The sequence below is a fragment of the Poecile atricapillus genome, chromosome 14, assembly GCF_030490865.1.
Source record: "Poecile atricapillus isolate bPoeAtr1 chromosome 14, bPoeAtr1.hap1, whole genome shotgun sequence".
NCBI classification, from domain to species: Eukaryota; Metazoa; Chordata; class Aves; order Passeriformes; family Paridae; genus Poecile; species Poecile atricapillus.
In genome coordinates, this window is record NC_081262.1 from 14,683,825 (window position 1) to 14,696,549 (window position 12,725).

Sequence of the window (12,725 nt, forward strand, 5' to 3'; positions counted from 1 at the left end):
ACCCAAACCCTGCAGCGGTGGGGCCGGGCACAGACCCCAGGAGGGGCCCCCGCTGCGGGGTACAGGTGGCAGCGGGGGGCTGCAGGTGGCACCGGGGGGGTTCGGGTGGCACCGGGGGTCGCCGCCGCGCCTGCCGGTGCCCTGCAGTACCGCGACGGTGTCACTAGAGGTCCCCACGCCCCGTCCCCACGCGGGCTGGGGACACGGACACGGTCCCCGGGGGGACGGGGAGCCCACCCGGGGTACCCCACGTGTGGCTGCCCCAGGCTGGGACCTCCACCCCGCACCCACGCCAGCTATCACCCCACCCCTCCCCACCCACCCCTTCACCTCCAAACCCACTCCCTAACATCATCCTGCGGGGAAACTGAGGCACGGCCTCCCTCTGCCCCACATTCCGCACCCACGGGGGTGGCCGGGGGCTGGCGGCCCCTTCCCCACCTATCCCGACGTGACGGTGGTGCCGCTGCCCAGCTTGATGATCATCTGCTGGCAGTCGTGCAGCGTCCGGCGGTCGCCCAGCTTGTCCAGCGTGCGGGCAGCCTCGGCCAGCATCCCCACACGCTGGCCCGGGCCCGCCAGGAAGCTGGGAGGGAGGTAGCAGCAGGCCAGCAGCAGCGCCTCGGCGTGTTCCCGTGGCGTGGGGTGGCTTTCTGGCTCGCCAGCTGCGGGAGACAGAGCCGAGGTCAGCACCGAGGGTGCCCATAGAGATCGCTGAATAAATCTTGGGGGGTTCAGCACGGGGATGGGATCATTCGCCCACCCTGGAGCTGGTGACACCATCAGTGGAGGGGCTCACGTGTCCCAGCTCTTGGGGTGCTACAGGTGGGGTGTCCCACCTGATGACCCAGAATCTGTGGTGTCAGAGTGCTGCACATGCTGCACCCTGTCTCACCCCGTATCCCACCATCCAAGGTTGGTGGGGTGCTGTGGGTGCACAATGGGGCTTCCCACCCTGTGTCCCACCGCCCAAGCCTTGCGGGAGCTGCTCTAGGTGTGAACCAGGGTGCCCCACCCCATTTCCCATCCTCCAAGGTGGTGACAAAGGTATCCCCACCCCATGTGCCACCACCCAACAGTCTGGGATGCTGCCGGTGCAGAGCAGTGTGTCCCACCCCTGTCCCACCACAAATCCAAGGCTGCTGGGGTGCTGCAGGTGAGGACTGAGGTGTCCCACCCCATCCCCCACCCCATGCCCACCTGTTTTGCTGCCCTGCACCCCTCTCCTCCGCAGGCTGCGGTCCAGCAGCTGGTGGGTGCGCGTGGGGCTGGCCCGGGCCATCAGCCTGGCAGTGGCTTCGTGCAGGAACACCTGGATTGGGGGGAGCGGTGAGCACAGCCAGGTGCAGGGCACCAGGGGACCCAGCAGGTGACGGGTTGGGGGCTCACCCGGCGCATGGCGGGGCGCAGGGTCTGTGCCAGGCGCCGCAGGCTGCTCAGGTCCTGCTGGAAGCCGCGGAGCTCCAGGGCGGATGCCTGGTAGAGGCAGCTGCGCTGCTGGCTGGCCCCCATCTGCTGCTGCCACAGGTTGGTGCGGGTGACCAGGAGCAGGTCACAGAGCAGGAGCTGGACCGCCTGCAGGGACAAGGGGATCGGGGTGAGCAGGGGGTCGGACAGACGGACGGGGATGCCGAGGAGGTCGCTGCGGGCAGGCGCTGCTGCGCGGGACCCCCGCCGGGCTGCATGGCAGGGGCATTGCACTCCCAGTCTGACACATGCAATGCAACTACAATGCACCCCCGCGAGGGTCGGGGGCACCTCCCGCCAGGGCTGGGGGCTCGTGGCCACCTCGTCCCTCCCCAGCCCAGCTCACCTTGTCGATGGTGCCCTTGGAGGGGCTGCCCAGCTCCAGGCTCTCCCGCAGGCAGCTGCTGGCCTTCTCACAGTGGCTCAGGGTGGCCTGGCTCCCGTCCTGTTTGCTCAGCAAGGCGCGGACAGCTCGGAAAGAGTGCAGGGCAGCACGGGGAAGGGGTCTCCTGTAAGGTGGAGGGGACAGGGTCACTGCTGACCCCTTGCTGTGCACGGCTGCACCTTTCATCAGCACACACCAGGTGCTCCAAGTTCAGAGAGGCCGTGCCAGTGCAAGAGGGAGGGGAGACACGCAGTGAGGTGCCACCCCTGTCCCCGATGTCCCCAGCACTCACTCAGAGCTCTGCAGTGCCCGGGGCATGGTCTCCACCAGCGGGTAGAGGCGCTCAGCCCCCTCCTCATCTCCCTGCAGCCAGTGGATAACGATGCCAATGAAGGATGCCCACCACTTGGACACGGGGTCGGTGCCTGCGGGGTGGGAGGGACACAGGAGCAGGGTGTTTCCACTCCCACGGCCCTCCACATGAAGTGATCCCAGTGGGGGACACGCCAGCCTCACCTGTGACAGCCGCCAAGCCAGAGGCGATGGAGGGCGTGGGGCCAGGTGTGCCACTGACATCTGAGCAGCCATTGAGCAGCTGGAGGTACTCGAGGGCATCGGAGAACCGCCTGTGGAAAGGGTCTGTGAGGGGGCTGGCCCCACACCAGGCAGGGGGAGAAGGTGCCCACCCCAGTACTCACCCCTCTCCCTGGGCAGTGGGGCGGCCGGGCTCAGGCATGGCCACGCAGCACAGCGCCTTCTCCAAGAGGTGCTCACGGAAGAGCTGGGTCACCTGTGCCAGCGGGTCCACTGGGGCACAGAGATGGGGTCAGCAGGTACACCACGCCCCAAATCAGGGGGTGCAGGGTTTGGGAGCTTGGGGTCACCTGGGTTGCCGGCAGAGCTGTAGATGGTTTCCCTGGGAACACCCTTGACCGCCCAGTCCCCGTCAACGAAGAAGCGGTGACCCAAGGGGTGGCAGAGCCACTGCATGGCAGGGGGAACTGCCCCGCCGTGGGACAGGGCCACGCGCCGGGCGCTGCAGAGGAAGGGGCGCTGCGGGGAGAGCAGGGGTCAGGAAGGACCTGAGACCCCAGTCCCAGGGGACACAGGGGACACCCCAGTGCACCACACTCACCGCCAGGAAGTGGAAGCAGCGGTGCAGGCTGGCCTTGATCCGCAGGGCAGCCGCCACGTAGATCTCGGCCAGCGCTGCCACGGAGATGGCGTCACCGGCGCACTCAGCCAGGTTGACAGCGCTCAGTGCCAGGTTGATGGCCAGCAGGTGCCCCCCAGCCTGCTTCCCTACAGGAATGGGAACGGGAGGCTCAGGCATGGGGTCAGCTTGTGGGGACATGCAGGGCACAGGGCTCCCTTCCCTCAGCCCCACGGGGCCGTACCGGTGAGGTGGAGCTGGTGCAGGCGGTGATAAGCCATGGCAGCGTCGCGGGCACTCTGGCGGACGTGGGCAGCGGGCGGGGGGTCCGGGCGCAGCCCCCCAGCGCGGGCAGCCAGCCAGCGACCCACCCAGAGGCGCTGGAGCAGGTGGCGCAGCAGCGTCCAGAGCAGGCTGCAGGCCAGGTCCCCGTGGGAGGCCGGCAGCGGCCGCCCCAGCGCCCCGAGCGCCGTGCGCAGGTGCTGGGCCCCCTGCGCGAAGTCTCCCTGCGCCCCAGAGAGAGAGAGGGTCAGTGTGGCCAGGATAAAGGGACAGGGCAGGTGGGGCAGGGGAATGGGGGGCATGGTGGGACGTACCCGGTCGAGGTCGAGGTCAGCCTGCCTGCGGTGCCGCCAGAAGAGGATGGAGGGCTCGGAGTGGGGGCGAGTGACGGGCTCCCCGCAGACGAAGAGCCGCACCACCGCACCCAGCACCAGCGCCGCGTTCAGCGCCCAGAACGCCAACGTGGGCCACAGCCACTGCGTCCACCCCCATGGGTCCTCTGTGCAGGGATGGGGTCAGCAGCACCCCACCAGTGCTGCCCTGTGCCCACCCCAGGGTTTCTACCCAGTGGCCTTCATCCCATGCCCACCAAAGAGCCTCCACCCAATCGTGTCCACCCCAACAGATTCCACCCCAATGGTCTCTGCCTCACACACACCCCAGGATATCCATTCCACTGGCCTTCACCCCGTGCCCATCCCAGCAGCATCCATCCAATGGCCTCTGCCCCAAGTCATCGCCCATCGCAGACCTACCCAGAGACCCTGATGGCCTTCACCCCATATCTACCATGATCACCTCCCCTGCGATGGTCACCACTCTGACATCCCCCATCCCAACAGTCTTCACCTCATGCTGACCCAAACAGCCTCGAGCCAGGTAGCTCTGACCAAACACCCACCCCAACATCCTGCACCTCGTTGGTCTTCAACAGCCCATGCCCATCCTGACAGCCTCCATCCCCCACCCATCCCAACAATCTCCATCCCAATGCCCCCCAACCCACTGCAGAACTTACCCAAAGTGCCAGACTCAGCCATGATGCTCCTGCCAGGACCAGCGGTGTCCTGGCTCCCCAGGGGGGCTGGGGAGACAGAACCCTGGAGAAGGGAGGCCAGGGGGTTGAAGGAGAGGCAGAGGAAGACGAAGGTGCAGAGGGCCATGCGGGAGCGGTCCAGCATTCCCTGGCTGCTGGGCGAGGGCAGCGGGCGCTCCTGCTTCACCTGCATGGGCAGAGCTGCTGTGAGCCTGGGACACGGGCATGGATGAGGGGTGGGGGGCACAGGCATGGGATATGGGGCATGGGATATAGGGCACGGCATCCAGAGCATGGGGTACACGGTGTGGAATACAGGGTGTGGTAGTGGGGGGCAGGCATGGGATACAGGCAGTGGGATACAGGGCATGGGGTCCAGGGCACGGTGGTGAGGCACAGGCTGGAATACAGGGGCACAGATTTCAGGCTGTGGGCATGGGGCACAGAGCACATTTTAGGGTAGAATAAAACTGCCTCCACACCCAGCCCCAAATCATGTGAGAAGCAGCCTCAGAGAACAAGACCAGGGCTCTCAGCTCTTTCCCCATCTGGTACGCTTTGCTCTTGGCACCTCCTAGACGAAACAGGAGATTCCCTGCCCCACTCAGGGCAGGGGGATCCTCCCCAGCCCTCCCTCACCTTGCCATGGCCACAGAGGGGGCTGTCAGGCTCTGAGTCGCTGCTGCTGTTGCTGCTGCCACCGCTGAGCGAGAGTGGGCTGCTGTGGGACGGCGAGCCCACGTCTGAGGGCGGCGGTGTCAGCATCTCCATCACCTCTGCCTTCACCACCTCCATGGGGGCCTCTGCCTTGGCCCCCCGGCTGCAGTGGGTCCCCGGGTCCTTCACAGGCTCTGCAGGAAGCAGAGTAAGCTGATGGCTGCTTGGGCGCACGGAGCTGAGCCCTCCACCCCAAGATCTGCCCTTCCACTCACGGTTCTTCTGCATGGCCATCTTCAGGGCGAGGTTCTCCTGCTTCAGCTTCTGGTTGCTCTGCTGCAGGAAGCGGATGTACTCGATCGCCTTCCTCAGGATCGCCGACTTGTTGAGCTGCCAATGGGCAGGGACGGTTCAGCCCAAATGCTGGGCAAAGCCCCCCATTACCCAGGCCTGCCCCACTGCCCCCTGCTCCCACCTTGGCCTCGGTGCCCACCACCAGGTCCTTGAGCTCCACGATCTTGTCGTTGATGGAGGAGCGGTAGCGCTTCTCGATGGCGTTGTGGGCCGTGCGCTTCTCGCCCCGGCTCTGCACCAGGGCCGGTTTCCCGCTGGGCGCCAGCCGGTTGATGGGCAGCTTCTCCGCGTCCACCACCAGCGGCACCGTGGCCAGGATGGTCCCTCCGCTCACCAGCGCCTGCAGGGGTGCAGGGTGGGGTCAGGGATGGTCCTGAAACATCTCCCCACCTTGCAGCTCCCGGTGCTGGCACCTACCGGCACCTGGAGCGGGGTGGCAGAGCCGCTGGCGCTGGTGGCCAGCGAGGCGATGGTGGAAGTCTTGGCGCTGCTGGCATCTGTCTTGACGGCCGTCAGCAGCAGGGAGTCAGCCTTGATGAAATGGGGCTGCAGGAGAACCTGAGGGGCAGTGGGGGTCAGCGGGGCCGTGGGGGTCAGCAGGACCCCCCCACCCCTGGCCCTGGGCTTACCGGCACCGACTGGATCTGTGGTGACACAGACTGGCTGCTGGGGGCAGCGGGGGCCAGGAGCTGCTGGGGTGCCACACTCTGCACGGGGCCGGGCACTGTCACGGGCTGGCTGGGTTGTAGGGTGGGCAGGGGGCTGGGCAGGGTCTGCCCCGCACTCCCAGGCTGCACAGCTGGGCATGGAGCAGAGAACAGCGTTAAGAGAGCCCCTGGCACCAGCCAACCCCGCACAGCCCCATCCTGCAGGGAACACATCCTCCCTCCAGCGAGACCTTCACCCTGGGAGCCCCAATCCACCCCCCTGCACCCCAAAATCCTCACCAGAGAAGCTGTGCTGGTTCTGGTAGCCCACCAAGGGCTGGGGAGTGAACGGGCTGGGGGACGCAGGGACGAAGCTGGGGGCCAGCATGACTCCGGGCTGGGGCTGGGGCTGGCTGCTGGGCACCACCGATGGCTCCTCCTTGACACCCAGGGGTGGCGCCGGCAGGAGCGGGGCCGGGGGCGGCGGGGTGAAGGTGGCCATCCCGGGGGGCCCCGTGTAGGCGCTGCCGGTGGGGGCGGCGGGGGGCGGCTTGCTGGGACCCAGGAAGGTGTTGAGGGTGCCCGGTGTGGAGGGGGGCACGGCGCTGTCCGGGGCACTGAACTGCGAGTCGAACAACCCCGAGAAGTCATTGTCCGGCGTGTTGATCAGCTGCAGCATGTCTGTAAAACACCCCCCGTGCCGTCAGCTGCTGTCCCGCACCTCCCAAGGTGGACCTGGGCTGGCCCCGTGCTGCCCTCCCCACAGTCTAGCATTTAGGAGGCAGATCCCCATAATCCAGAGGTAAAATTCCCCGAGAGACCAAGAATCTGCTGTGCCTGGATTCTCTCAGCCTTCCACCCATCCTGAAACTGTGGGGAACTGAGGCACGGTGCTCAAAACGGGGGTGCCAGGGCTTAGCCAAGAGCAGTCAGCGTTTTTCAGCTGGTCTGGGAGTGGCAGGGCACATCCCAGCGTGTCTCTGATATCGATGGAGGCTTTGCCAGCTCATTCGTTCATTCATTCATTTATTCTGTACTGGGAGCCCCAATAATCCCCAAATCAGCCCCTGTATCGAGGGGAGGGGGTGCTCAGACTGGGACAGGGGGGTGGCACCCCCGGGATGTGCCAGACCGCAGTGCCAGGTGTGTCTGACCACAACAGTCCCAGGAAGGCAGCTGGGCAAGCACAGGGCTAAAACAGCCTGAGCGAGGGTCTGTCCCACTCACGGGACCTGGGCGCCCTGGGGTGTCCCCACAGACACATCGGGGTCTCTGTGACACCTCCACTGAGGTGTCCTGGGACTCTCCCACCATGCAGAGGTGCCCCCATCCCGGGCGCATCCCAGGACCCCCCACACTCCGCTGCCCCCAGGCTCACCCCACCGCATGCACAGACCCCGGGATATCCCCCAGGGCACCCCCCGCCCCGCACACACCCCCGGGATGTCCCCACCGAGCCACACGGCCCCCGGACACCGCCCTCCCCAACGGGGTGCAGCGCTCCGAGAGGAACCACGACGGTGACCCCGGCAGGCGAGGAGGAGGCGGCTGGCGAGGCGGGGGTACCTTCAAAGGTGCACTCCATGCAGGTGGGAGTGGGCAGGTCCCCAGGAGGAGGTTGCAGCCCCCGCTCAGCCCCGTGCCCGGCAGCGAAGAGGCCCCGGGATATTTTAAAGCCATGTTCTCGCCTCCTCCCCGGCGCCCTCCCCGCGCCAGGGCTGGAGCGCGGCCGGGGATGGGGTGATGCGACTCCGCCAATCGCCGCCTGCGCGCCCGCCGGCCGCCCCCGGCCAGCCCCCGGCGCCCAAGGTGAGCCCGGCACCGGGTTACTCCCGGGCACCCGCCGCCAGCCTCCCGCGGTTACTCGGGGTCACACTCCGCTAACCCCTCTGCCCGCCCCCATCGCCCCCCCAGCCCGCTGTGACCCCCCTCATTCATTGCCCAGGGGTCACCCCGCAACGATCGGGGTCTGCACGCAGCACTGGTACAGCCCAAACAACACCCAGCCCTCGGCATCCTGCCCGGGGCAGGTGGGTGTCCTTCCGGGGGGCTCCCAGCCCCCCCTTGCACTCAAGAGACGCCCCCCGCCCCCCGCCAAGGCTGCTCCGTGGTGCAGAGCAAAGTCTGGGGTGGCAGAGAGGGGGTGCTCCCTCCTGCTGCCCAGCCTGGGGGTGGGCACGGCTGTCCCACCCTCCTGGCACCTTCCAGGTGTTTCTATCGTGCAGCACCCGCTGTCACCCACGCCAACAGCAGGACATGGGCAACCACCAGTGCCACCTCCTCCCCGTGTGGGGCAGACCCACTCATCTGTGGGTCCTGGCAGGTCCCAGCAGGCCCAGGGCACCCACATCCCTGGGCACACGCCCGACATCACCCCAGGGTTGGGACAGGGATGAGGGACAAGCCGTGGCCAGCCAGGGACCGGTGACAAACCCACTTTGGGAAGCTGTGGGGTACGAGGTGGCCCGGCTGGCTGTGATACAAAGGAGCACGGCAAAACCCCACAGCGGGAAAACCTCATCCCATACGGCACCACTCAGCCCTGGCATAGCTCCTGCTTCCCTGCCCACGCCAAAACGTCGCCAAGAAAAGCAGGTGGCACCTGGATCTGCTTTGATCCACCCTGACTGCCACTGGGACGAACCTGCAGACCTGGGATGGCATCTCCACCCCAGATCTTGGAAGGGAGACCACCACGGACCACACAGTGGGGCAGGTCTTGGAAGGTTGAAGTCCCGTGCCCGCCTTGCCGCGTGTTCCACCGGCTGTGCGGGATGGCGTGGATCGACAGAGCTGGTGGAGCACGTGGCAAGGGGGGTGCGGGGCTTGCCGAGAGCTGGGACCCCCAATTTTTTGAGATCCCAGATTTTTGGGATCCCCAATTTTTTGCTAAAGCCTTGGAAACACTGAACTCGGCACACGTGGTGCTCTATGGTGGTGGGAAGCGGGTCCCCTTGAGGAATGTGTCCCACTGGGAAGTGGGTTCCCTCCGGGAATGGGTGCCCTTGGAGCATCCCCATCTCACGGAGCCCAGAGTGGCGGGGAGAGGAGTGGTGCCAGCCGCGGGGCTGGAGCAGAACCTCCCCATCTCACCACGTCCCGCTTGGATGGGCTGGGAGAGCCCGGGCGGCCTGGAGGGAACGACCGAGAGTAACCCCGCCGGTGACGTCACCGGGGGGCGGGGCTACCGGCGACACGATGCTGTGACCGGGAACGGGGGGGGATCGTCGGGGCTGTCCCGGTAGCGGCACCTCCAGCCCGGGGGTCCTGGTGTCCTGTGCTCCCCCACCCCGAGCCCCCCGCTATGGACCTGCCCCGGTAACGGAGCCAGCGCGGTTCTGCACCGACTCCGCGCTCCAGCAGCTCGGTGTCCCCCCTCCCCACGCCGGGCCCGCCACCGAGCCCGGTCCGCCGGCCGTGCACCGAGTCCTGGCTGTGCACCGATCTCGCTGCCCCGGCCAAATGCCGGTACCAAGTTCCCTGATCGTGCACCGAGCCTGGGCCCCCCGGCCACGGCCACGCACCGAGCGCGCCCGACCATTCACCGAGCCCCTGTTACACCCCCAGCCCGGTACCGGCCACGCACAGAGACCCGGTTATGGCTCCAACCCGGTCCTCGCCTTCCACCGAGCTTGGTTACACGCCAGCCCGGTCCCGGTTGTGCTCCAAGCCCCCGGTACCCCCAGCCATGTCCCGACCATGCTCCGAGAGCCGGGAGCGCACCGTGCCCAGCCCCCGGCCATGCACCGAGCCTGCTTTTCCCCCAGCCCGGTCCCGGCCGTGCCACAGCCCGGTCCCGGTCATGTACCGATCCCCAGGACTGCACCGAGCCCAGAGCCCCGTCGTGCACCGAGCCCCGTCGTGCACCGAGCCCCGGTTACACCCCCAGCCCGGTCCCGGTCATGCCGCAAGCCCCGGCCGTGCCCCGTCCCGTCCCCTCCGGGACGCACCGTCGATGTCGCTGAGCAGGGCCGTGTCGATGTCGCTGGCCCCGGAGAGGCCGAGGGAAGGTGCCAGCCCCTCCAGGGCCGCGTCGTCGAAGGCGAGAGCGCTCATCCCGGCGGCTCCGGTGGCTCCCGTGGCTCTCGGTGGCTCCGGTGGCTCCGGTAGCTCGGGCGGCTCTAGGGGTGGCGGGGCCGGCCGCCCGCCATGGCCGCGCTGGCCCGGGCACAGGCACCACGGGGACGAGCCGCCAAGTTGCTCCCGCGAACCGTGCCCGGAGCTGCCACCGGGAGGGGGGGATGGACGGAGGCGGGTCCGCCGCCTCGTCCCGCCCCGCGCCGCCTCCCCGCACCGCCCCGCCGCACCGGGACTGCCGGAGACACCGAGCGGAGACCCCCGGCTGCACCGAGCGGGGACCCTCGGGGTCACCGGGCAGGGACCCCGCGACACCGGGCAGGGACACCGCGACACCGGGCAGGGACACCGCGACACTGGGCAGGGACCCCGCGACACTGGGCAGGGAGCTGGTGCAGCAGGAGCTGGGCAGGGAGAAGCGCAGGCTGTAATCCCTGAGCAGGACACGGTCCTGTGGGGATGTCACCGACCCCTGGGGACGTCACCAACCCCTGGGGATGTCACTGACCCCAGGGGATGGGCACCGAGCCCTGGGAACAGACACTGAGCCCAGGAAAATGTCATCGATCCCTGGGGTTGTCACTGAGCCCCTGGGGACGTTATTCACCCCTGGGGACAGGCACCAAACCCTAAGGACAGGCACCAAAGCCCTGGGCTGGGCACTGAGCCCCCTGAGTCCCAGACGGGGCATGCGGGAGGAGGTGGCAGGGCCGGTGTGGGCAGGTGGTGGCCCTGGCTGCAGAAACCTCTGCACCTCGTGGAGGCCACGTGCCAGGGCGAGGTTGGGCCACTGAACCAGCCCTCTCAAGGGCCCCGGGCCTTCCCTGTCCCAGTTCCAGCGCTCAGAGCACGTCCCACCTGTGCTGCCCGCCCACGGCATGGACTGGCATGGGAGAAGCTTTCACTGCCCTGCTTAGGGACACACCAATGCTGCCCTGTGAGCTTCAGCTGAGCCCATGCACCCTCCTGGGGGCCATCAGCTGTGGGATCCAGGAAAAATGCTGGTGCCATTGGGATCAGTGCTGTGGCTGCTGCCCAAGCGTGGCAGGTCTCAGTGTGGGAGTTTTGTGCCAGGAAAATGCTGTGCCCTGTGCACTGCAGAGCTCCATGGTCTGTCCTGCTGCTGGGATTCATTTAGGACAAGAAAATGTGCTGCAACATCAGCGCTCTGGAAGTTTGCCCTCTCCTCTTCCGTGCCACCAAGCAGAATCTGAGGGTGCCTGGGAATTCATTTAACCTGGCTGCACCTTAGAAACTTCTCTTTGGCCTCACTGGCTCCCACACGGAGGCACAGCGGGCACCCCTGTACGATACAAGATCCCCTGTGTGGCACGGAGCACCCCAGGGCTCACTGGAGACCACACAGAGCTGGGCAGCAGGGCTGGGGGTGCACAGCTCTGCTTGTCCCCTTTGCACCCTCACCCCACTCCAGCCTCCTCAATCCGGGGACATTGACCTGTGTCCGAGCTGGGGACGAGCCCAGGGAATCCTGGCTCAGCTCTGTGCCAGCAGCTGGGGCAGCGTCACCCACACATGGGGCACCATCAGCAGCTCAGACATCCCTCACCCTCAGCAAACATCACTGAGGGAGCAGTGATCACAAGCTCCGGAGTTCCATGACCTGCCATGGGACATGCAGGGGACCGTGTGCTCCCCCCCCCGTTTTTATTGGGGTCACTGGGGAGAAGCCAGGCTCCATGCTGGTGGTGTTTCCCTTTCCTTGGTGCAGTCCGTGTGCTGTGGGAGGAGAGGGCAGGTTTCCAGGGCTGGGGAGATGGATGTGCCGTGGCCCTCCATGGATTTAGAGCAGCCTTGTGCAAGCACGGGGGTCACAGACCTTTAATAACCCATGCAAGATCCGGGGCACAGCCTTCCCTGAGGGATATAGAGGGGCAAAACCACACAAACACAGAAGGAGGAAAATCACACATAAACGTGGAAGGGAGAAATAACACACGCCAACACAGCTTGATTTTTGCACAAACTGAGTGCGAAGCTAGATTTTTTCAAGCCCCTTCCCCGATCCCGATCCAGAGGCTCCGAGGACGCCGGGAGCCCACCAGCGATGATGCTCCGGGGTCGGGAGGACACAGCAGCATCCTCTCCGCACTGGGGAAGGCCGAAGCTGTTGCGGGCGATGGATTCCACGCGGGGTGGGGCTCCCGGGGGTGCGCTGGGTTGCGGAGCAGGGAAAACCCCGCCCGTAGGACCAGGGCCACGCAGCCAATAAGCGCGGCGGCCCTGAGTGGAGTGATTCTGCATCACGGCTCGGGGCCCGCGATTACATCATGTCAGTCCTGCGGGGATGGAGGACGGGCCACGTGGTCGCTCCGGAGTCGCGGAGACGTTTTCCTGAGAGCAGGCTGGGAGGAAACCGCAGGATGAGACAGAAAACAAACCGGCCTCGGGATGGTTGGGCTCTGGCCACCGAGCCGGCCGGGCAGGCTGGTGCGGCTCCGCGGGGCTCAGGCTGCGGAGCATCTCCCCGGCGGCTCCGGGCCGTGCCTGAACGCGGCAGCCCCAGAACGGAGCATCCCCCGTCCTGCTGGCCCCTCGCTCAGCCAGCTGGGCTCTCCCAGAGCGAGCCCCCGGGTGTTTTCCACTTGCCAGCACACCTTAGCCCTGCGCTGGAAGCAGCGTGTCGTGCTCCGTGCCCAGCCTCTGGCA

At 66.8% G+C, this 12,725-nt stretch overlaps 1 protein-coding gene across 2 annotated transcripts; it reads right to left on the bottom strand.

The window, feature by feature from the left end:
• Nucleotides 1–323: 323 nt before the first annotated feature.
• SREBF1 (sterol regulatory element binding transcription factor 1) lies at nt 324–10,356 on the bottom strand. Of its 2 annotated transcripts, none has more exons than XM_058849458.1 (19): nt 9,932–10,356; nt 6,282–6,662; nt 5,964–6,133; nt 5,752–5,892; nt 5,456–5,674; nt 5,256–5,370; nt 4,963–5,174; nt 4,306–4,510; nt 3,602–3,786; nt 3,250–3,511; nt 2,988–3,154; nt 2,737–2,905; nt 2,551–2,659; nt 2,369–2,478; nt 2,145–2,277; nt 1,814–1,976; nt 1,390–1,575; nt 1,201–1,312; nt 324–665 (listed from the first exon to the last, which is right to left on the bottom strand). In XM_058849458.1, the coding sequence occupies exons 1-19, from the start codon at nt 10,035–10,037 to the stop codon at nt 442–444; spliced, it is 3,369 nt and encodes a 1,122-aa protein (XP_058705441.1). In that variant the 5' UTR covers nt 10,038–10,356; the 3' UTR covers nt 324–441. The 2 variants fall into 2 exon arrangements, with proteins under 2 accessions (XP_058705441.1, XP_058705442.1); XM_058849459.1 differs by lacking the exon at nt 9,932–10,356 and adding an exon at nt 7,548–7,705.
• Nucleotides 10,357–12,725: the final 2,369 nt, after the last annotated feature.

Excerpts from the sequence above, each read along its gene's own strand:
- SREBF1 (XM_058849458.1), bottom strand. The coding sequence starts at position 10,037 with ATGAGCGCTCTCGCCTTCGACGACGCGGCCCTGGAGGGGCTGGCACCT. Across the intron at positions 6,663-9,931 it reads CCTGCTCAGCGACATCGACG|ACATGCTGCAGCTGATCAAC; the intron begins GTGCGTCCCGGA and ends GGTGTTTTACAG. Across the intron at positions 5,893-5,963 it reads CACAGATCCAGTCGGTGCCG|GTTCTCCTGCAGCCCCATTT; the intron begins GTAAGCCCAGGG and ends ACTGCCCCTCAG.